The sequence below is a fragment of the Miniopterus schreibersii genome (assembly GCF_964146895.1).
Source record: "Miniopterus schreibersii genome assembly, chromosome: 1".
Lineage (NCBI taxonomy): Eukaryota > Metazoa > Chordata > Mammalia > Chiroptera > Miniopteridae > Miniopterus > Miniopterus schreibersii.
The window spans coordinates 106,635,221-106,655,847 of NC_138101.1; the positions used below are offsets into that span (position 1 = coordinate 106,635,221).

General features: G+C 55.1%; 1 protein-coding gene across 3 annotated transcripts in view; it reads right to left on the minus strand.

The window, feature by feature from the left end:
• Positions 1-5,686: 5,686 nt before the first annotated feature.
• CSPG4 (chondroitin sulfate proteoglycan 4) overlaps positions 5,687-20,627 on the minus strand; it is a 38,153-nt gene continuing 23,212 nt past the window's right edge. For all 3 annotated transcript variants that reach the window (XM_081138947.1, XM_081138948.1, XM_081138949.1), the window contains 8 exons: positions 16,757-20,284; positions 15,189-15,668; positions 14,676-14,852; positions 12,938-13,136; positions 12,724-12,858; positions 12,445-12,611; positions 8,705-8,888; positions 5,687-8,408 (listed from right to left, as the gene is read on the minus strand). In XM_081138947.1, coding sequence (XP_080995073.1) covers positions 6,592-8,408; positions 8,705-8,888; positions 12,445-12,611; positions 12,724-12,858; positions 12,938-13,136; positions 14,676-14,852; positions 15,189-15,668; positions 16,757-20,284 — 6,687 coding nt within the window. In that variant the 3' untranslated portion in view covers positions 5,687-6,591. The remainder of the gene's footprint in view (positions 8,409-8,704; positions 8,889-12,444; positions 12,612-12,723; positions 12,859-12,937; positions 13,137-14,675; positions 14,853-15,188; positions 15,669-16,756; positions 20,285-20,627) is intronic.

Here is a 20,627-nt window from a genome sequence, read left to right on the forward strand (position 1 = left end):
GACTCGAAAGGACTCCCCCACATGTCTGGTTCTTGGAAGTCTCTTACTCCAATGCTTCTCTAGGTGCCTGGAATCCCACTGCTGAGAGATGTGTCCTTGGTATCTATCTGGAGGGGCTCTGAGCCTTTGGGAAGTATACTGAGCTGTGACAGTCACTCCTCTAAGGTTAGGCCTCTGAGCCCTCCAGTTGCATTCAGGGTCCTCTGGGTGGGGTAGCAGTGGGGGCACCTTTGGCTCTACTGTGCTCCTTGCTCATGAAGGTTGGGTCAGGTGAGCCCTGCAGTGGTTAGGTCAGCTGGCACAGGAGTTCTGAGTAGGGGCTATAGGGCAGGAGGAGGCTAAGTGGGAGGGGGCTGTGGATTGTCTTCTCCTCCTGCCCCATTTAGTGAACTTTTATTCTATCTGTGGTGGGCTCTCATGCATGTTTTGATGTATCAGGAGCCCATGGCTTCTGAGTAATTAGACCTGGGGTGTCTGGGTGGGAGGGAGTCATGGGTGAGTATGGAGGGGGAGAGGAGTGAGCTCTGAGAGTCTGGGAGGGACAGATTAAGTCTGCTCCTTAGAAACTTATGGCCTGGGGTCAGGTCTGCCTGAGCCCTGAAAGGGATCTGGGAGCCAGAGCAGCAATTGGAAGGTCAGCCAGCACCCGTGGGAATGAGGGAAACCAGAGGAACCAGTAGCAACTTAAGAAAAGAGGTCTGGATGGGATTGGTGGTTAGAGACCTCTTGGCCTGTGGGAAGGGAATATATAGCAAAAGATGTTTACTGAACATCTACTATGCACTTAACCCTGGGTCAAGCTGAACACTGCCCTGAAGGAGAACACAGCATTGAACTATGTTTGCTATAAGGTATTGAGTACCTTCGCTCATACCAGGGCCTCAGCAACTTGGAAGGGGAGGGGAGTTGGTGCCAAAACCAGGCTGGGAGCCATGGCTGATATCTGTTCTGGGGGGCAGAAGGGACAGTTAGTGTGGCAGCCTCTCTTGCTTCCACCCTCTGTGGGACAGAGAGCTCTGGGAGGCCTAACCCCTCCTTCCTGACCAGGCCTGGGTGGTAGCCTGATAGGCAGCTTCTTCACCCTTCTCTGCTGGCCCCTGCTGTTCCCCCATGGGTGAGACCGATGCACTGACTAGTGACTTTGGCTAAATACCTCCCTTTATCCCTCACTCTGCATGTGGGACCCAGACAGGTGAGAAGGGGCCAGGGAGGAAAAGACCAGCGGGTTGCAGAAGGCAGGGTACAGGGGCTGCTGTACTTCCCAAGGACCAGTCTTTGGGAGGTTAAGTGTGGGAGTGGGCTGCTTCCTGGAGACCCTCCCTACTGGATCAGACCTGACTGTCAGCCTTGCTCTCCTCTGCTTCCCTCTGCCTCACTGGAGGCCCCTGCAGCAGGAACCCCCACATCAGAACCTTATCCCCCCAAATGTATGGGATATATGGGGACTTCGAAAGAGTGTAGGAAAGAAAGACAGCCCAGAGTTAGGTGCTTAGTAAATGTTCAGTAAACATCTATTGCCATTGGAGCGAAAGACAAAACCCTGGAACAGAGTCACGAGGTCTGACCTCCTTCCAGCTGGGTCATTGCCTTAGTGCAGGGATTTTCAACCGGTGTGCCATGACACACTAGTGCGCTGCAAGAATTTTTAAAAACATGCAATACCTGACTATTTAGTCAGGGACACTGACCTCTTTTCCCTTAGATTGTCAGTTTAAAAAATGACAACAGCCAACACAACAATAGCTGTCCGATGTGAATTAATCAAAGTTATACCTAGTACCGGGCCAGCATGGCTCCGTGGTTGAGCATCGACCTATGACCCAGGAGATCTCAATTCAATTCCCGGTCAGGGCACATGCCCTGGGCTGCAGGCTTGATCCCCAGTGTGGGGCGTGTAGGAGACAGCCGATCAATGACTCTCATCATTGACATTTCTGTCTCTCTCCCTCTCCCTTCCTCTCTCTGAAATCAATAAAGACATATTAAGAAAAAAAAAGTTATACCGGTTTTTGTCAGATCGACAAAAAATATTTTTGGTGTTGCACAGAATTTTAGTTTATGTGTGCCATGAGATGAAAAGGTTTGAAAATGGCTGCCTTTGTGTGATGTTGGCTTGGCCTCTCCCTCTCCTGGCTCAGTTTCCCCAGAGGTCGAGGGGGAGGACTTAGTGTCTTTTCAACTTTGCTGTTTGGTTGTGTTTCAAGTACCTGGGACCTTGTTCAAATGCAGAGCTCTGAGGTGTGCCTGAGATTCCTTGTTTCCAACAAGCTCCCAGGTGGTGTTGCTGGTCCATGGACCCTACTTTGAGCAGCAAAGACTTAGACAACTCAGTGAATTTGGGCCTTCAGGACTGGTCGCTTCAGCTCTTTGTGACCTCACCAGGCATCAGAAGGAAGCCTTGGGATTAGCTCCCACTTCCAGGCTCATAGAGTTGGCAGTCCCCAGGTTGGGAGCAGGGGAGCTCCTTCAGCCCTAAGCAAGGCTGTGTTCAGGTACAAAAGTCCCTTTTTGGCCACTGGTTGATTTAACCAAGGGCTGCTTCTGTCTTTAGGAGCTCTTAGGACCAATGAAATGTGAAAAAACACTGTACAATATACCAGTTATCCTAGTGTCCACGGGGCCCTCTGAGGAGCTGACACCCTTTATGAGGACAGCTGCTATCGGTTAAATACTGCACCTCATTGCACTGAGAATGGAAATATGATCAGAAGGTAAGTTGGGTGTGCTCGGCTTTAGCGGCTACATGGCTGCCCCTTCCAGGGAAAGGCCCAACACTCTAAAAAGACAAGGGCAGATAGAGCCAGTTGTCCTCTCACTCTGGGATTTCCCTCATTAGTCAGCTCACACCACTGAGTTAGGTCACACATCATGGTGTGGTAGTTACTCATTGGCAGGTGTGGGGATCTTCAGGAAGGACTGGGTGGATTCCTATTTGCATTTCCCATAGCAGTTTTGGCACAAAATATCCTTTCCAAAACCTGACTACATAGGATGATGTTAACTGGCCAGGAGCTTTGAAGAGAGGGGTCCTGTAGGTCTGGTTCCCATTCCTGCTCCACCTACTTGTCAGGGCTTACTCATATGTATGACTAGCAACAGGATGCCAACCAGAGAACTCTGGAGGGCTACCCAGGTACCTTCACCCCTTTGAAGTCTGGAATATTCAGGGCCCAGAGGAAGATGTCAGCAACCCTGGCAGTTCCCATTGTCAGCAGAGGTGGTGGTGGGGGAACATTTCTCCTGCTTTCTATTGGAGGGTGATGGTTCTAGCTCTGGGAGTTCCACAGCTGCCATAGCAACTCCATTTAAAGGGCCAGCTTCTAGCCCAGCCGACGTGGCTCAGGAGATCGAGGTTCGATTCCCAGTCAGGGCACATGCCCAGGCTTGATCCCCAGTGGGGGGTGTGCTGTAGGCAGCCAATCAATGACTCATCATTGATGCCTCTCTCTCTCCCACTCCCTCCCTCTCTCTGAAATAAATTTTATCAATTCAGATATATATAAAAGAATGCAAGTAATAAAAAAAATAATAAAGGGCCTGCTTACAGAATGAGGAGAGGGGCTCAAAAAGAGCCCCTTCTTTGGCACCTGAGAGATTACACCATTTAGTGTGGTGGGCGGGGCTTCCAAGCCCACCCAGAGATCTGTGCTTTTCTGGAACTCCCTACTCTGCTCCCCACATCCCCTCCACCACCACGCCTCCCACTGTGGAGCACTTCCCAGTTGTGCTGATGTCAGCTTGGGTCTCTGGATGGGCAAGGCATCTTGGCTCTTGGCTCAATGTGGCCAGCTCCTGGGACTGTGGGAAGGCCATAGGTAAGAGCACATATCTCCAAAGTTTGTGTGTGCATGTATGTATGATGTAGGCAGGTATTTATTTCTGTGTTGTGTGTCTGAAGATATGAAGGTGCAAGCTGTTTGTATAAGTGCACATTGTGTGTATGTATGAGAAAGAGGGTCAGAGGCTCCCAGACATTCCTGATCACTTGTATACAGGTTGACTTCTATCCACAATGACTAGGAATAGCTGGCTCCTTAACAGAAGGAGGGCATAAGCCTCAGGGGCATATCTGAAATCTGCAAGATCCTGACAGAGCTGCTGGCACAATTCCTTGGGTGCCAGCCCACTGTCCAACAGAGGCTTAGAGGAGCCAGAGTAGGCACTGGGGGCAGAGCAGGCCAGCCTGCAACAGAGAGGGTTGGGTCAGTCTTCTGGGGGAATTCCCAGCTGAGGCCAGATCCTGCCTGGAGGGATTACAGTTCCAGGGAAACTAGTTACTCTGGGTGGAGACTAGCCTGATATTGGGGCCTTGAGGATGCAGCCCTAGGCTTCTGGAGAGGCAGGGCAAAGCATGGGGTGTGGCATGGAGACACCCTTGGTAGAGCCCTGTGTGAGGCTGGCCTGGAGGGTGCTGAAGAAACCTAGAAGTTGGGCCAGGATTAGAGCTCTGGGTATGAAGGGATCTCTGTGGGGGTCCTCACCTATGGGCCCTGGCCACCCTCTAGGACAGGCTTTTCTCTGTGGCAATAAGAGCTGGCTGAGCCTAGGAGTCTGGCCTACTCTACTGATGCCTTGCTCTGTGTGACTCTTCCCCTCTCTCAGTCTCCCTGTGGTCCTCTGGGTCCCTTTTAGCAGTAACACACCAGGATTCCAGGTGCCCTACTGAGCCTTCTGAGAGAGTGAAGAGTATCTAGGCGGCTGGATGCTGGGATATAAAGGGCATCAGAGGGAAGGGTGGTCCAGGGGCAGCCAGTGGTAGGGACAGGATCTCCTCTCTTGCCCTGGTTTCTAGTTTAGATGTTACAGACGTTGAGGCACAGAAAAGATGTGACTCTGGTCCCCAAATACAGGTTAGCTGCCAAAGGCTGGCTGGGGCTCTCCACTCCCAATCTGCCTGTGCTCAGTTCCCCCCCCCCCCCCCCCCCCCCCCCCCCCCGCCCCAGAGCTTAGATACCACTCATGCTTCTTCTGAGGACTTCAACCTGGGGTATCACCTGGGACCTAGATTCTGTCTCCATTGCCCCCAACCCTGGGAAACCCTCCATAGGGAAAGGGCCAGAGCGTGGTGGCTCCTCAGCAACTCATAAGGGGCCTTCTGGAGACCCTGTCTCCAAACCCATCCCTAACCAAATAACAACCTCTGAGGCCACACACAGGAACAGCTTTCAGAATATTTGCCTCTTACTCTGTGTTTGAGGAGCACCCTTGGTTCTCTTGTTGGAAGGTTGGAGGCCAGCAGAAATCTTCCTTTGGAAAGTCTCAGAGCTGAGATCAGGTGCCTGCGGGTGACACTCTCTCAGCCTCCCCATCAGTACCAGGGCCCAGCCTTGGGGTCCCCATGTCCCCTTCAGTCTCCTCACTTTGCTGCTCCAACCTTTTGAGAGGTGGGTGGGGAGGAATAGGGCTGTGGAAGCCAAAACTCAGGCTAAGAAATCTAGGGCTGGACGCTGAACATCTCTTGGTTTCCTTTTTTGCTTTAAGCTCTTTGGAGAGGGCCTAGCCTATGTCTACTAAACCAAACGACTTTGGTCCCATCCCACAAAGAAGAGGCAGAGATCTGGAAGGCCTCAGGAGTGGAGGTCCAGGGATCCTGTGGCCTTGGCCGCCCTGCTGGCTGAGGCCCAGGGGAGTGCAGGCTGGTGTGGACAAGGGCCCATTTCAGTCAGACAAATAACACACAGCTATCCAGAATCTCTGAAGTACTGTTTATCCAGGCCCCATGGAGCCAAGTGTCCCCAACTGCCTGCCCTCCAGTTGTCAAGGGAGCACAGGCATTATAGTGCCCATGGCCTCAGACCCTGCATGCTCCCAGCCCAACCTGCTGCAAGGCCACAGACCCATGCTTGCTTAGCCCTCATTCTGCGGAGGTGGGAATGAACTGGCCTCAGACACTCCTCCATCCCGCACTGCCAGGGGCTCCATCAATCTGGGCTAGTTTAGGACCACGTTAACTTCCCTTGCAATCTCCCTTAAATAAACACATCCCCAGAGCGACCCACCCACCTTGCACTCTGAACATATTCTACTGGCTTATGCCTTCCAGAGGGTGGAGGGGCTCTCACTTCCTGCTCTCTGCTCCAGGGAATACCATGTTCCTAAAAGAGGAGGGGTAAAGTTTTTCTCTCAACAAGAGCAGGGGTAGAGACAAGGGGAGGCCTGACTTGGAGGGAACCCCGAGGAACCCGTCTGCTCTTCCGTTTCCTTTCTTTTCCTTGCCTTTAAGAGGGTTAGGGGTGACTTACCCAAGGTCACAGACCCAGGACCCAGAGTCCTGACCCATATAGGAGGTTACTCTGGTTTTGACAGCCTAAGCTAGCTCCAGGACAGGGGACTGACTCCCTGAGCCTGCTTCTGTCCTTGGCCCCTTATAGTTCTCCATGCATGGAGTGAGCTGGGGAGATCCCAGTTCTTGACTCTACTCTGTCCTGGACCCCTGGAACTTCCTTCCAGCACCCTCCGCCCTTGCTGTCCTCAAGTCTCTCTGGCTCTGGGGACACTCAGACAGCACCAGGGCATGGGAGCAATGGGGCCTGGACCTGAGCAAGCCTGTCCCTGTCCCTGGCCCATCAGTGTGTGGGCCCAAGACAGGCCTTATACCCAGTACTGGCCATTTTTGAGGGCGGGGTTGGATGTCCGGCAGAATTGCAGCAGCTCTGGGTCGGGATGGCCCCCTGGTGGGGGCCTCTGGCCAGGCACAGCTGTGAGTGGGATGGCCTGGCCAGGCTCCACCTTGCGGAAGGTCTCCGTGTCACCAGCCAGGCTGTTGCGGGGCTTGGCTGCCAGCACCTGGACATGGTGCTTGCCTGTCTTATTGCGTTTGCGGAGGTAGAAGAGAAGGGGCAAGATGAGTGCCAGGAGCAGGAGGACCAGGCACACAGGGATGATAACGCTGAACATGTTGTCCTCGAGGAAGCCCAGGAAGCCCCCTCTGGCCACAGTGGGCACAGGGCTGGAGGCTGCTGGTGCCGGCTCGCCAGTTGAGGGGCTGCTCTCTGGCCTCCCTGCTTCTGTCTGAGTAGCCTCAGGGAGACTGAGCAGGGCCACACTGTAGGGCTGGGCTGCATTATAAGGCTCAGTGGCAAAGTCCAGTGAGGCCACAGCAGGTGGGACACCTCTTGCCCACAGCTCCAGAGTGAGACTGTCACCTGCGGGGCCAGGGGACCTACCCTCTGGCCTGTCTACCTCCAGCCCAAGCCTTCCATCCTCAAGGTCCTGCTGTGTGAACTGCTCCACAGGCTGGCCGTCCCTGGGCACACGGATCACACGGCCATGCCGGGGTCCCACCAGGAGCCTGAAATAGGGCACACTGCCTGTGTGGTTGGCCAACTCACCTGCATCTAGGATGGTGGAGTCCAGGCGCAAGGTGGCACCCTGGGGCCATGGCCCACCTGCCCACACATGCAACAGAGCCCTCACAGTGATGTTCACTGTGGCTGATGTATTGGCACCCCTGGCCAGTGCCAGGATATTGAAGTGGTCGTGAGAAGAGGAGAAATTGGTGAAAGCAAAGACCACCTCACCCTGGTCTACCTGGCGCTGACTGAAGGCTGCAGCTGGCTGCCCACCCACTAGGAGATGCCCGTACTGGGGCCCCTGGATGAGCTGGTATGTGGCGTCTGGCTCCTCCCTGTCTGAAACCACCTGGAGCTGCTGCCGGCTCAGTGAGGAGTGCCCTAAGGCTTGGGGCACCTCTAGGGGTGCCCGCAGCTGCACCTCAATGGTGGATGGCAAGACGTCCACGGCCAGGGACATGGACAGGGGTGGACTGGCCCCATCAGACACGCTCAGCTGGAAGATGCCTGCCACACTGCTCCCATTGGCCACGAAGGCCAGCCGCCCTGCATCTACATCGGCTTGCGTGAAGCGACTCACAGGCTCCGTACTGGCCCCTGCCAGGCTCAGGAAGCCATTGTGGGGTGCTCGTTGCACCTTGAACTCGATCTGCTCAGGAGCCAAGTCTGGGTCCACCACGCTCAGCTGGGCCCGGGAGATTGAGGCCCGGGAGCCGCGGGTGAGCCGCAGTGGGATGGAAGCCTGTGGCCGAAGTGGCTGCTCATTCACATCTCGCACTGTGATGGTGAAGGCCTCTGACGTTTGGGGTCTCACCAAGGAGGCCCTCGCTGGTCCCTGGAGGTGGGCACGGAAGTGGAAGCCATCCGGCTGGGTACCCCCACCACCATGGGCGTACACCAGCTGCCCCGAGGCCAGCTGGGACTGCAGGAAGTGGGGCTGCCCAGCATGGAGGGGCTCCTCGGACAGCAGCAGCTGGCCCCAGGCAGGAAACTGTGTGATCCGGAACAGCACATCGTGCTCTAGGCGCTGGGACGATGAAACGCTTGCCAGGAGGTTGGAAGCGTCAAGATCAGCTCTGGTGATCTTGGCCCGCTGGCCTTTGGGGACCCAGAGACCTGGGGGTAAAACACAGGCTATGAAGGTCCAGTCCACTAGGGGAGAGCAGTGGACCCTCAGACCAGGGCCCCAAGGCAAGGTTTGCCTCCCCACTCAGACCAGATACCCCAGGATGGGGTTCATAGTTCCCAGGAGAAACAAGGATCATGTCTCCCCTCTAACTTCAAAGCCTCTCTATCTGCCCATCTTCCCTATAATATTCCAGGCCCTGGGGGCTGACCCTGGCCTTGTGTCCACTCCTCTCTGGGCCTTTCCCAGTGTCCCTCTAACTTTGCCAGCCTATCATGCTGTTTACCTTTGTTCCTCCAGAGGCGGCTGGGGCGTTGGGGACAGGCAGCCTCAAAAGATACAGTCACAGCAAGGGTGGTGGCCACATCGGGAGCAGGAGGTGAGGCCAGACGGAGTTTCAGGGTGTCATGGGCCTCCCAGAAGGGCTCAGCAGGCATCTTGTGCTCATATAGAACATTCCCGGCATTCACCTGTGGGAGACCCCCATGGTTGGGACGAGGCACAGTCCAGCCTGGGTGCCCGGCAGCCCCCTCCCAGGTTGGCACTGGGCACTCCTCCCCACCCCAGACCACCCCTGGATTATGGTGGTAGCCTCCCAGCCTCACTCTAGGCTCTCCCATTTCTGCCTGCCTCTGTATCTGTAACCTGTACTCTCCCTTACTGGCTTAGTGTGTCACCACTAGGCAGTCACGTGGCAATGAAGACCCAGGCTCTACAGCCAGAGGCTTGTGTCAAATCAGGTCTTTGCCAACTTGGGCTAATCTCTTCTTTGAGCCTCTGGGGAAAGCAATACTCTACCTGTTTCTCTCTCGACAGAAGTCCTTTCTCTTTGCACTGATCCCTGCGCCTTGCCTACTGAAGATACCACTTCTACCATCTCCCTTCTTTTTCCTATGGCATCAATTTCCCCCCAAATGGATCATTCCCATCATTATGCAACCATGTTATTCTTTCTTCCATCTTAAAGAAAAGCTTGACTTCACTTTTTCCACAAACATTTGCCACCTCTCCCTTGCTGTTCTTTATAGCAAAACTGCAAAAAGAATAACCCACACTCTCCCGATGCTGTCTTAAATGTACTCCACCTGGGCTTTGCTCCTGTTCTGGCCTGGGGCACCAGTGGCCTTCGTGTTGTTAGATCCAATGGTGGGTTGTCAGGACTCATCTTACCTGCTCAGCAGTGTATGCCACATGTGAGCACCCCTTCCTTTAATGCACCCTTGCTTCCAGGATGGCCTGCTGTCTTGGTTTTCTTCCTATCTCAGTAGTTGCTTCTTCACAGACTCTCTTGGTCCCTCTTCTTCTCCCCAACATCTATGACTCAGCCTTGAAATTCTTCTCCATCTGCAGGCAGGCGCCATGTGCTCTTTACTCAGTCCTCAATGCCAGCTATGTGACAACCTCCTTATGTGTATCTCCCACCTGGAGTGCTCTCTCTGGAACCCCAGCCTCTCATATACCTGTGTCCTTGGCAGCTCCTTGGAAATGTCTAGTGGGCATCTCAAACTCCACATCCACCATGCGGACTCCTTTTCGTCCTCGCACTGCGAAGACAGCAGCTCTGTTCTTCCAGTGGCTCAGGCCAAACTCTGGCATCATCTCAGATTTCCCTTCTTTTCCCATGCCCCGTCATAGCTGGCCTGGATTATGACAGTAGCCCTCCTAACTGTGGCCCAGTTTTGGCCCCTGCTCCCCTACCCCTATAGTTTGTTCTTAATACAAAAGCCAGATGAGACTTTTAAAAGTAAGGTTTTGTCACTCTTGCTCAGATAATGCAATAGCTTGCCATTTGACTATGGAGACCCCATTACCCCTTCTACCTCACCTCTGACCACTTGCCCTCAGCAAGTCCAGTCCAGCCAACCTACTGCTTGCTAGGGCTGCCTGCATGTTAAACACCAGGCACAGCCTTCATTTCCATAGAGAAATAAGTTTCTTCCTTGTTCTGATCCTAATGTGTCTTCTTGGCTTATCTTTTGTTTTCTCCTTTTATTTTTATTATTTATTATTTTTTAAACATATCTTTATTGATTTCAGAGAGAGGAAAGGAGGGGCAGAGAGAGAGATAGAAACATCAATGATGAGAGAGTCATTGATCAGCTGCCTAGCCCGGAACCCCGGGCATGTGCCCTGACTGGGAATCAAACCCCTATCTCCTGGATCCTAGGTCGATGCTCAACTGCTGAGCCATGCCCAGCTGGGCTGTTTTTTCCTTTTAGAAGACACAGAACTATTCCTCCTCTCAGAAAAATAGGACTTGTGCAATAGTCCTATTGGAAACTGATTGGTGCAGGAGACTTTAGGAGAGTAGGGTTGTGGTGACTGGGGAGCACAGCCCAGTTAAAGGGGTGGTGGCTTCTCAGCTGATTGCCCTAAGATGGAACACAGGCCTTTTAAAAAACTGGAAATTATTTTGTTGTTGTTGAAATCTCCCAAAGGTTGTATGTTGACCATTAATTTAAAAATATTGAATGCATTGTGCAGATCAGTTAAAACACATCTGTTGGCCAGAAGTGGCCTGCAAGGACAGACAGCTGTAACCTTTGGCCCAGGCTGAAGGGTGGGCAGGAAGGAATTGAAGACCCCTGGAAGTGGGGGTGGGAGGCTGAATGCCTGGGTACAGGAGCATCTTGGGTGGGAGGGGTCTGGTTGAGGGTAGGGCAAATCACAGGCAGGGTAGAGAGGGTCCCTGAGCTCTAGGAGCAAGAAATGTCCTCCAGGGAAAGAAACCTTGGACTAACAAAAAAGCACAATCCTGGCTTTGCCTCTTAGTAGCCATGTGCTCTGAATGAAGTAACCTGACTTCTGTGAGCCTCAGTTTCCTTATCTGCAAAATGGGGACACCTGTTCCCTGTCCCACCTAACTCAGAGTATTGTGGGGCAGTGGTGATGTCAGATACCACCAAGTCCTGCCCAACCCCCTTCCCCAAGGGTGGATGAGTCTCTCTATGCAGCCTACTCCCAGCTTCTCTGCATGGAGCTGCCAGCCCACCCCCCTGGTGGCCGTTCAACCTGGTCCTTCAGGTTACTGAGATGTGGGGAGAAGCACTGTAGGGTGGGGGCAGGGCTCTGAAGGCCTGGTCGATTCCCTCCCACTTTCTGGGCATCTGATGACAAAGGTTCTCAGGGACTCAGGGTGCATAACTGCTGCAGCCTCCAGCCTGCTGAATATTTCATTATAGGGAGGGGCAGGAAGGGTGCCATAGCAGAAGCCAGGGCTCCAAGAGAACAGAGAACCCAGGCCTAGTGGATGTTGGTTGATACGAAAGACCCAAGAAACCTTTCCCACCACCATTAAAGCCCCTCCTTTCCTGAGGTCTGAAAGCTCCCCACTTGCTCTGTCTTTGGGAGAACCAAGGCTGCCCTGGCACCTCCTGTGCTTAGAAGGGGTGCTAAGTGATGGCTGCTAGTACGGGTACAGTTAGCACAGAGCTCTGTGATTTTAGTAGCCTTGGAGTCTGAGTATTAACTGATAGTAGCCTCTGCTGTATTCCGGGACAGCCAAGCCCTGAAACTGCAGTGATGGACAGATGGCAGCTCCACTCCCTGCTGGACCTACTCAGCTGCCTTCTGTCCACTCACTGGCTCCCGGGACCTGTTCTGCTTCTTGCTGGCTCCTACCTCTGTCCACAGGTCCAATAGCTGCCTTCGTCTCAAACTCCATCCCTTGAACCACACACTGCCCCTCACCAAACACTGGGGTGTATTAGTTTCCCCCATTCATTGTACACTTTCTAGCCTCTAGGGTCCAACTGCATCTTCCTTCTGGAAGCCAAGTCCTAGGAACTGATCTCTGTTCTGAGCCCCTGTTGCCCTGACCTCCTGCATCCTTCTCTCCTACCATGGAACACTAAGTCCCATTTGCTGTATGGGCCTAGTGGCTCTTGGAGGGCAAGGCATGCCTGGCCTGGACCATAAGAGGCCCAGGGAATGTGCTGCCAACTATGCTGGACCTGGTACCCATGTCCATGTGTGTCCATGGCAGAGTGGGCCACCTGAGCTGTGGCTGTAGAGTTGGGCCCTTACCTCAGCCTGAGTGAAGTTCACCAGGGCCTCCCCAGTGCTGCCCTGCTGTGTGTGGAACAGCCGGCCAAGCTGGGGGCCCTGCACCACCCAATAGAGCAGGTGATGGGGGTCGGTGCCTGTGTTGGAGCTGGCACTCAGGCTCTGGCTGCTGAGTGGCTGGACAGACCCTGTGAGAAGCAAAAAGGGCCTGTCAGACTTAGACCATGGGCCAGGGCAAGACTTGTAACTGCTGGAGAGGCAGCATGACCCTGGTGTGCCACCCACACTTGGCAGACCCACCTGGGCAGACAGTTAGCGTCCGGCTGCCCTCCAGTGAAAGGAGCAGCTGCTTCTGGGCCATCACGTGGAAGAAGTGTCCAGGGGAAGTGTGCTTGCCATCAGAGAGGCTGAAGCGGAAGCCTCCATCCAAGGCTCCTGAGGGCAGATGTGGAGTTGATATCACTGGCCCATGCTGGTACCCGGTCCTAGGGTATCCCCACTTCAAAGCACCCACCTCTGTGTGAGAATAGCACAAGCCCACTGTCCAGCTGGGCCTGTGTGAAGCTGTGGACCTCGGTGCCCAGGGCCGCCTGCAGCACTACCCGTCCATTGCTGGGCTGCTCGATGGTGTAGACCAGGTCCTTGGGCTCTGAGTCGCCGTCTGTGCCCCTAAGGGCTGCCACAGGGATGGGCACAGTGGCCCCCTCCCACATCTGAGGACACAGGCCTGTGAATGTTCTGCCCCCACCAATGGCCATTCTGGGCTCCTCTGTACAAAGGGTCCTACCCCATTCACCTTTCCCTGTTACCCCAGGGCCCCTACCCCAGGCTCCCTGCTCCCATCTGCCCTAATTCTTACTATCCCTCAAGGACAGCTCATGTCCCTCTACCTCAGGAAGCTCCTAGCTCTTACCCCCACCCTAAGAACCCCCACCCCCAAACCTGACTGACAGCACTGCTTAATCTGGTTGTCTCACTGGCAGGGCAGGGGTCTCCCTCAGACTCTCCATAGTGAGTCTAGGCAGGGGCTGGACACACTATGGGAATAGTGATTTTTGCCTGCCCAGGATACTTAGAAATGGGCCCCCCTTCCAGGTGAGGGAGGGAGTGGGAGGCAGGGAGAGCTGGAGAGGCTGATGGCTGGCCACCATCCTGAAGCACTGAAGCAGCACTGGGATTAGGGCAGTTCACAAGCCCCAGTGGGTGGGTGAGGTGTGCCTGGATGCAGACTGCCCCTCCCTATGCTCAGAGTGAAGGGGAACCTCTCTCAGCCCTCCCACTTGCCAGCAGGGCAGGATCCCATTCCCAGAGTCCTGTTACACGTCTTGCTGAGTCAGTAACTTGTGAGCAGTATTGGGGAGAGGCTTCCATACCTGGAGAACTAAACCCTCTGGGATACCTGGGCTCCCTCCCCTAGCCCCAGGCTGCCTCTTCCAGAGCTCTAGGAGGGCCCCTATGAATGGAGGCTCCTGACATAAACACGGTGGATAGCACCACCTGGTAGCTGAGCTTCCCCCTGACAGCCCTTAGCCTATACCCTACCTTTTGCTGGCCTCCCTACCACTGGGCTGCTTCCCACAGACATATCCTAATCAACAAAAACGCCCAGTGCTCCTGTCATAACAGCCTGTCAAACCTCCTTTGAAGCCTCCCATGGCTCCTGCTGACCTGGAGTCTATACCCTGTCCGTGTGCTGTTTTGCTGGGTGGCCTTGGTCAAGCCACACCTTTCTGTTCCACCAATAACTACTTTTGAGACAGCAGAGAAGTTCTGTCACCTGTCTGGGCCTCAAATTCCACCTCTGCTGAATGGGGGAACATTGCTGTGGCCTGTGTATTGGGGCAGGGGCTTGGGGAGACAAGCTTTGAGTTTTACTTGCTGGGTATGGAAGTGGGGAGCTTAATGGCTCCCCATCTGGAGTCCACCCTCAAGGGCTTGAAAGAAACTTTCTTCATGAGTTCTGGTCCTAAGCCACAGAAAAACCCTTCTGTTGAGAGTGAGTCCAGGAAAGAGCAGGGCCAAGCGTGGCCATTCACAAGGCTGCCTACCATGCTTATAAGTGTCCAAGTACAAAGCCTCACACCTGTGTTCTATTTTCAGTGCAATAGCTCTTCCCTCTTCCCAACAACCTAGTGAGGCAATGTGGCAGTGTCCCTATTTTAAGGAGAAAAGTGAGGCTTAGAGAGGGGGAAGCTGTGTGTTTGGCCTTTCTCTGGGAGTGGGAGTAGGAGGTGGTCCTAGAATGCTCTCACCTGCAGGCCTGTGTTTGTGGTGAGGGCAGGGGGTTGGTCATTGACAGGCAGGATGGTGATGGTGAAGGCTACAGGATGGCTCTGGCGGTCCATCTCTGAGGCATTAGCCACTAGGATGAGGCTGTCCGTCCGTGTCTCACTCCCATCATGAACATAGTGGATCATCTGTTCTTCCACCTGTGGGCCAGCCCAGAGCTGCAGGTCAGGCTCAACACCCTTCATGCCCTGCCCTTGGGTGGGGAGGGATACTGAGTCCCTCTGTGCTTCAGTTTCTGCAGGTGGGGACAACCCTTTCTCCCAGAGTAAAGGAATGAAGGAGTGAAGGAAATGGGACAGTCCTTTATATCTGCCTGGTGAAGAAGGAATGAGGTAAAGTATCTGAAGCAAAAATACTCCTTAAAGGTGGGCTCCACGTCTCCTCTCTGCACACATCCCCAGTCTGGGCACCTCTAGGGCTAACCCATTCTGCCCCCAGAACTGGCCTGTACCCCTGGCACCTCCCTGATAGCGTACCTCTCTCCAGGAGAAGGTGGTGAGGGTCCTGTTTTGAGGGTCTTCCACTCTCCGCAGGACCCCGTGCCGGGGTGACTCTAACACCTGCAGGTCAAGGCCTGGAAGCCTGGGGAAGTAGGGCCCAGTGATGCGGAGCAGAGGAGGGGCCAGGGTGCAGGTGCCACCCTCGGGGACACTGAAGTTCTGTGCCTCCAGTGGAATGGTGGTCGGCAGCACCTCCAGCTCCATGTGGATACCCTCGAGGGGAGCACCCACGCCCGAGGCCACATTCAGGGAGAAGGTATCACTCCAGAACTCAGGGTGGGAATGTAGGTACAGGACTCTGCCCGCATTCACTGCCTCCTGAGAGAAGCTCTGCACGGGGTCCAGGCTGGGCGGCTCAGCTGCAGCGGTGGAGCGAGACATCACCAGGTAGCCAGCGCTGGGGGGGTTCGTCACTGAGAACACAATGTCTGCGGGCCGCACTGCCTCCTGGGCTGCCTGGTTAACAGAGGGTCACCGACTCACCACAGGCACACGGAGACCGTCATGGCCTCTGAGACACACTCTCAGAGATGTACACAATCACACATCCCCAGATTCAGTGACACAGACATATAATTTTACCAAACATTGAGGTCTAAACAGAGACTTAGAATCTTCTCACACGCGCACGCGCACGCACGCGCACGCACACGCACGCACAGGCTGCCCTGCCCCCACTATTGCCACTTTTCACCACCAGAGGGCGCTCCATCCTTCTTAAAGGCACAGACTCAAAGACACCATAGGCTCCGTGGAGCCTGCAGACCCACCCAAACCAAGGGCTGCTGGGTGCTCCCTCACCTGATCGTCCACCCCCAAATTCACATTCCTGATTCTGTGCCTTTGCCTGGACTGTTCCCTCTACCTGTAATATGGTTCCCCTCATTTCCTGCTATTGAAACCTAGACTCTTCAAAACCTGGCTCAAATGCTGCCTCCTCAGGGCAAAGACAGCCTGATGCCAGACATGCATAGTCACATCCTACCCCAAAGTCCAGGCAGCCAGAACCCCAAGGGGCTCAGAAATTGGCAGTGTAGGAGTGGCCTGAGATCACAAAGCAAGTCGGTAGGCCTGCTGGGAATCCTGTGGTTGCCCTGTGAGGTTCCTGGGGGGGTCAGCAGCTCTCTTCAAGCCATGAATCCTGGCCTGAGGTATGGGAAAAGAGCTGAGGACATGGGAGGCTGGGGGGCAGCTAGTCCTCAAAGTTTGTGTCCATGAAAATCCTCCAGACAACTTGTTACTAGAATACAGATTCTTAGGCTCAACTTCAGAGATTTCGGGACCTGGGTGGGGCCCGGGAATCTGCATGGTTTGCCAGAGCATGCACACATATGCACATGACATGTGGAGGCACACACAATGCATAGGCAGCTGTATGTACAACAAATTCCTCAGAAACTCTTGGGCACACAACATGCATGTACACAGGAGCATACTCAAGGCATGTACACATACCTGACCCAGAAGATACCACAGGCATACCCAAAACATCCAAGCATGCACAGCATGAAGGCCCATATTCTGCTCATCCCCCAGCCCTTTACCTCCAGCTGATCCCTTCTGATCTCAGCCATCTCCCCCTGGAAGACGTAGACTTTCTTGTGCTGGACCAGGTGCAGTGGGCCCAGTGGCCCCTCTAGGGCAATGGTCACTTGTAGGGTGGCATCTGTGTGCACAGGTCCTGCATCCACAGAGAAGGCCATGGTGTCACGGGGGCTGAGGCTGCCATTGTGGCTGTAGATGATGTCCCCATTCAGCAGGTCCTGCTGAAAAAAGGCTTTGGCTGGCTGGCCTGCCCGGAGCAGCTGCCCCCAGTGTGGGCCAGCTGTGACATGATAGTGGACCTCATCCCCACTGCGGATGTCTAGGTTGGTGTCTAGGTGGAGCACAGTTGTGTCAATGGTGCCCTGGCCTCCTTGAGGGACCACAAGGCTAGAGGCATTTGCTACACGGAGGAAGGGCTCCGAAGCCTGCACTTCAAGCAGTGCGGTGGCCTGGTGCTGCCCATCAGACACCTGCAGTTGGATCCAGCCTCTGTCAGCCCCTGAGTGCACGAATAGTACTCGCTTCTTCCTGAGGTCCTCCTGGGTGAAGCGGTAGATGGGCCGCATGGGCTCATCCACAGCCACAATACTGCCAAAGAGGAGGTCCTTGCGGGTCAGCACCAACTGGGCATCAGTAAAGCCAGAGTCGGCATCACTGAAGGCCACGTCATCTGTAGTGAGTAGTCGCCGCCCACCCCGAGCTACATGGAAGATGCGGCTGATGGTCTGCACGGGGGCATGGTCGTTCACGGGCTGGATGGCCACTCGGAAGACACCACGTACCTCCTCCCAGGTCATGCCACCGCTGCCCTCCCCCTGGCGGGTAGCCATAAATGGGATGTCATCTTCCGTGGTCTCAGAGTCATCATGCTGGTACACCAGCCGGCCATGTAGCAGGTCCTCATTGGTAAAGGATGTCACCATAGTGCTCTTGTCTTGTGCCCCCTGCCATGCCAACCTCCCATGGCGGGGCTGCTCCATGACCTCATAGAGATAGCTGGCACTGTTGAGACTCTTAACGAAGAGGTGATCAGCAGAGAGGATAGCCTCACCACCTTCAGGGACTGAGAGGAGAATGTTGGTGAGGACGGGAGCATCTGGGTCACCACCAATATGGATGGGGAAAGTGAAGAGTGGGGAGAAGTGTGGTGGAGCTGTGACACGGAAATGGAAGCCATCCTTGACCACCTCTGAGGCACGTGCTGTGGCCCCATAGGTCACCCGACCAGCTTTCAGGTCATCCTGGGTGAAGCCCTGACCTTCTGACAGCCTCGTGCCCTGGAGCCATAGATTACCCTTTCTAGGGGCCTGAACCACTTCATAGTGGAAAGTAGTGGGGCTTGGGCCTGCCTCCTCCAGGGCGGCCTCCAGATGGTCTGTGGTAAGGGCCTCCTGCCGGGTGTTTTGAGTGTGCAGTGGTTCCAGCCGTAGCAGCCACACGGTGGCTCTCTGGACTGTCACTGGGAAGGACAGATTGCTCAGGGTCTCCTGGCCTACTTGCACCTCCAGGGCCAGTTTCTCCACTGTGTCCTCAGCACGGTGTTCTGGGTCAGTGCTTAGGTATCGCACTCGGCCCTGTTCCACATCCCGCTGGTGGAAGGCCTGTGTGGCCCGCCATTCCGCACCCTCTGCCCCACCTGACCCCTGCTTCTGCAGCTCCCCGAACTGCAGGGCCCCAGTCACTCGGAATAGTACGCTTACATCCTGCCCTACAGCATTTGTTTCCACTGACAAGTTGGCAGGCAAGACCAGTGCAGCAGAGCCCTGGGCCAGGTGCAGCCCCGTGTTGTGGCGGATCTGAATGGCTGGCCGGACAGCCACCACCTTCAGTGTGGCCAGAGAGCTGGCCTGCAGCCCATCGCTGACCCTGAAGATGAGATCCTGGGCAGGCCCGCCACTGTGGACGTAGACAAGGCTGCCTGCCTCCAGCTCCCGGCAGGAGAACTCAGTTGCTGGCTCCCCAGGCTGGTCTCGGCGTTCCACAGGGCCACTGACCAGGAGCTGGAAGGTAAGGCCCTCGCAAGTGGAGTCTGGGTCATAGGCCTGGAAAACCTCAGGCCCCAGTGGCTTCTGTGTGTGTTCCAGGATCACCATGAGACTGCCTTGAGGGAAGATGATGCGGGGTGGGTCATTGACAGGGTTTATCTGGATGGGCAGAATGTAAGTTTGGCCCCTCCGAAGGCAGGAGGGCATGGGACCCTGAGCCGTCACTGACACTTCTAGCACCAGCTGGTCGAAGGTGTCCTCAGAGCCATTGTGGACAAAGCGGGCCTTGCGATTCACCACATCTAGGAGGGTGAACATTTTCCGAGTCTTCGCACCCGGAATGTCCAGCTCCAGCGTGCCGTGGCGCGGCCCCTGGCTCACACTGAACAGCACCTGGGATTTGCGTAGCTCAGCCTCCCTCAGGTCCAGGGTGGGCTGCACATGACGCCACTCAAGCCAGGCTGTGCCACCCTCTGCCACCACCAGGGGGCTGATGGTCAGCAGTTGGGTGAAGTTGTCAAAGATAGGAGGCAGTCCGGGTTCAGGCACACAGGGCTCAGGCAGCTCAATGGCTGGCCAAACTTCAGGTGCCAGGGTGGAAAAAACTTCATAGGGGCCATAATCCTCCTCCTCGTATTCATCTTCCTCAGGCCTGCAGCCAGCCACCATATTTCGAGTCAGCAAGGCTTCCCGGAGCCCCCACCTCTGGCCATTGATACTGAGGTCCTCCATGCAGCCCAGCAGGGAGACACTGACAGCCCCCGCTGCCAGGCCCAGGCGGTGTTCCCGAAGATGATGAGAGGCCTCTGCATCTAGCCCCCCAAGGAGGAGACTGCCGCTTGGCTCCAGGTAGCTGAGGACCCCACGGTTGGAAGTACGTGTTGGGTACTGGTCCACGGAAATTTCCAGCTGGTGAGCATCCATGTGGACACTGACCTCGTGGGGCTGCCCATTGGCCACAGGCATACTGTTGTGGAGCAACACAGTGCCCTGTCCTTTCTCAACCACAGCCCGCAGGTGGCCCTCAAAGATATCCAAGTAGATGAAGTCCCCATGCTGACCCCCTGCTTGGAAGGCCAGGGGTGCCTGCTGGCTCCTTGTGATGAGTGTAAACTCCAGGGTACCTTTATCCTTAGTGCTCCAGGGAGGGAAGGCAGCCAGTGAGTGGGGCCCAGAGAAGCCCAGGGCCACATCGTCACCAGCAGAAAACTCTTCAGCACAGCCCTCATGGACGTCTGAGGTCAGTGGCTGAAGGAGGCTGTGGCCATTGAGGGTGGCTTCATGGAGGCAACCTCTCAGAGGTCGGCTGGTTCCCTTCAGGTAGGGCAGGCCCAGGCTTCCAGTGCCCCCCACAAAGAGCCCATAGGGGACCTCCAGAGGGGCCCCTGGGACTGGGGCTGAGGTGTTGAGGAGCCCATCGACTGACAACCAGGCCCAGCCACCTGACATTGTCAGCCCTACCGTGTGGAGGATGGAGTCACTCAACATGATGTCAGACGGGGTCTGCAGCCTCAGCTCCTCTTGGCCTAGGACAAGTCTGACCTGAGGAGAGACGGGGAGTAGAGGAGGCAGCCCTGTGAATCTGTCACTTTTGCTGGAAAAGCATAATTGGTCCCAAGGATCACTTGGGGTCCTCAGAGTAGAGGGCCTAGGACAAGGTCTTCTTATGCCACCCCTCTCTCCTTCCTTCCATTTCTTTATTCATTTTCCATACACTCATGAGAGTGATTCCTATGAGGTCAGGACAGGCTCTGGGCTCTGATATGAGTCAGATGTTGTCCCTTTCTACAAATAACTGACATCTAGAGGATGCTCTCCTACACATTCAACCTAGATTTTAAAAATTCTTTCCCAGGGAGATTAAAGATGGCAGCGGACTGAGTGG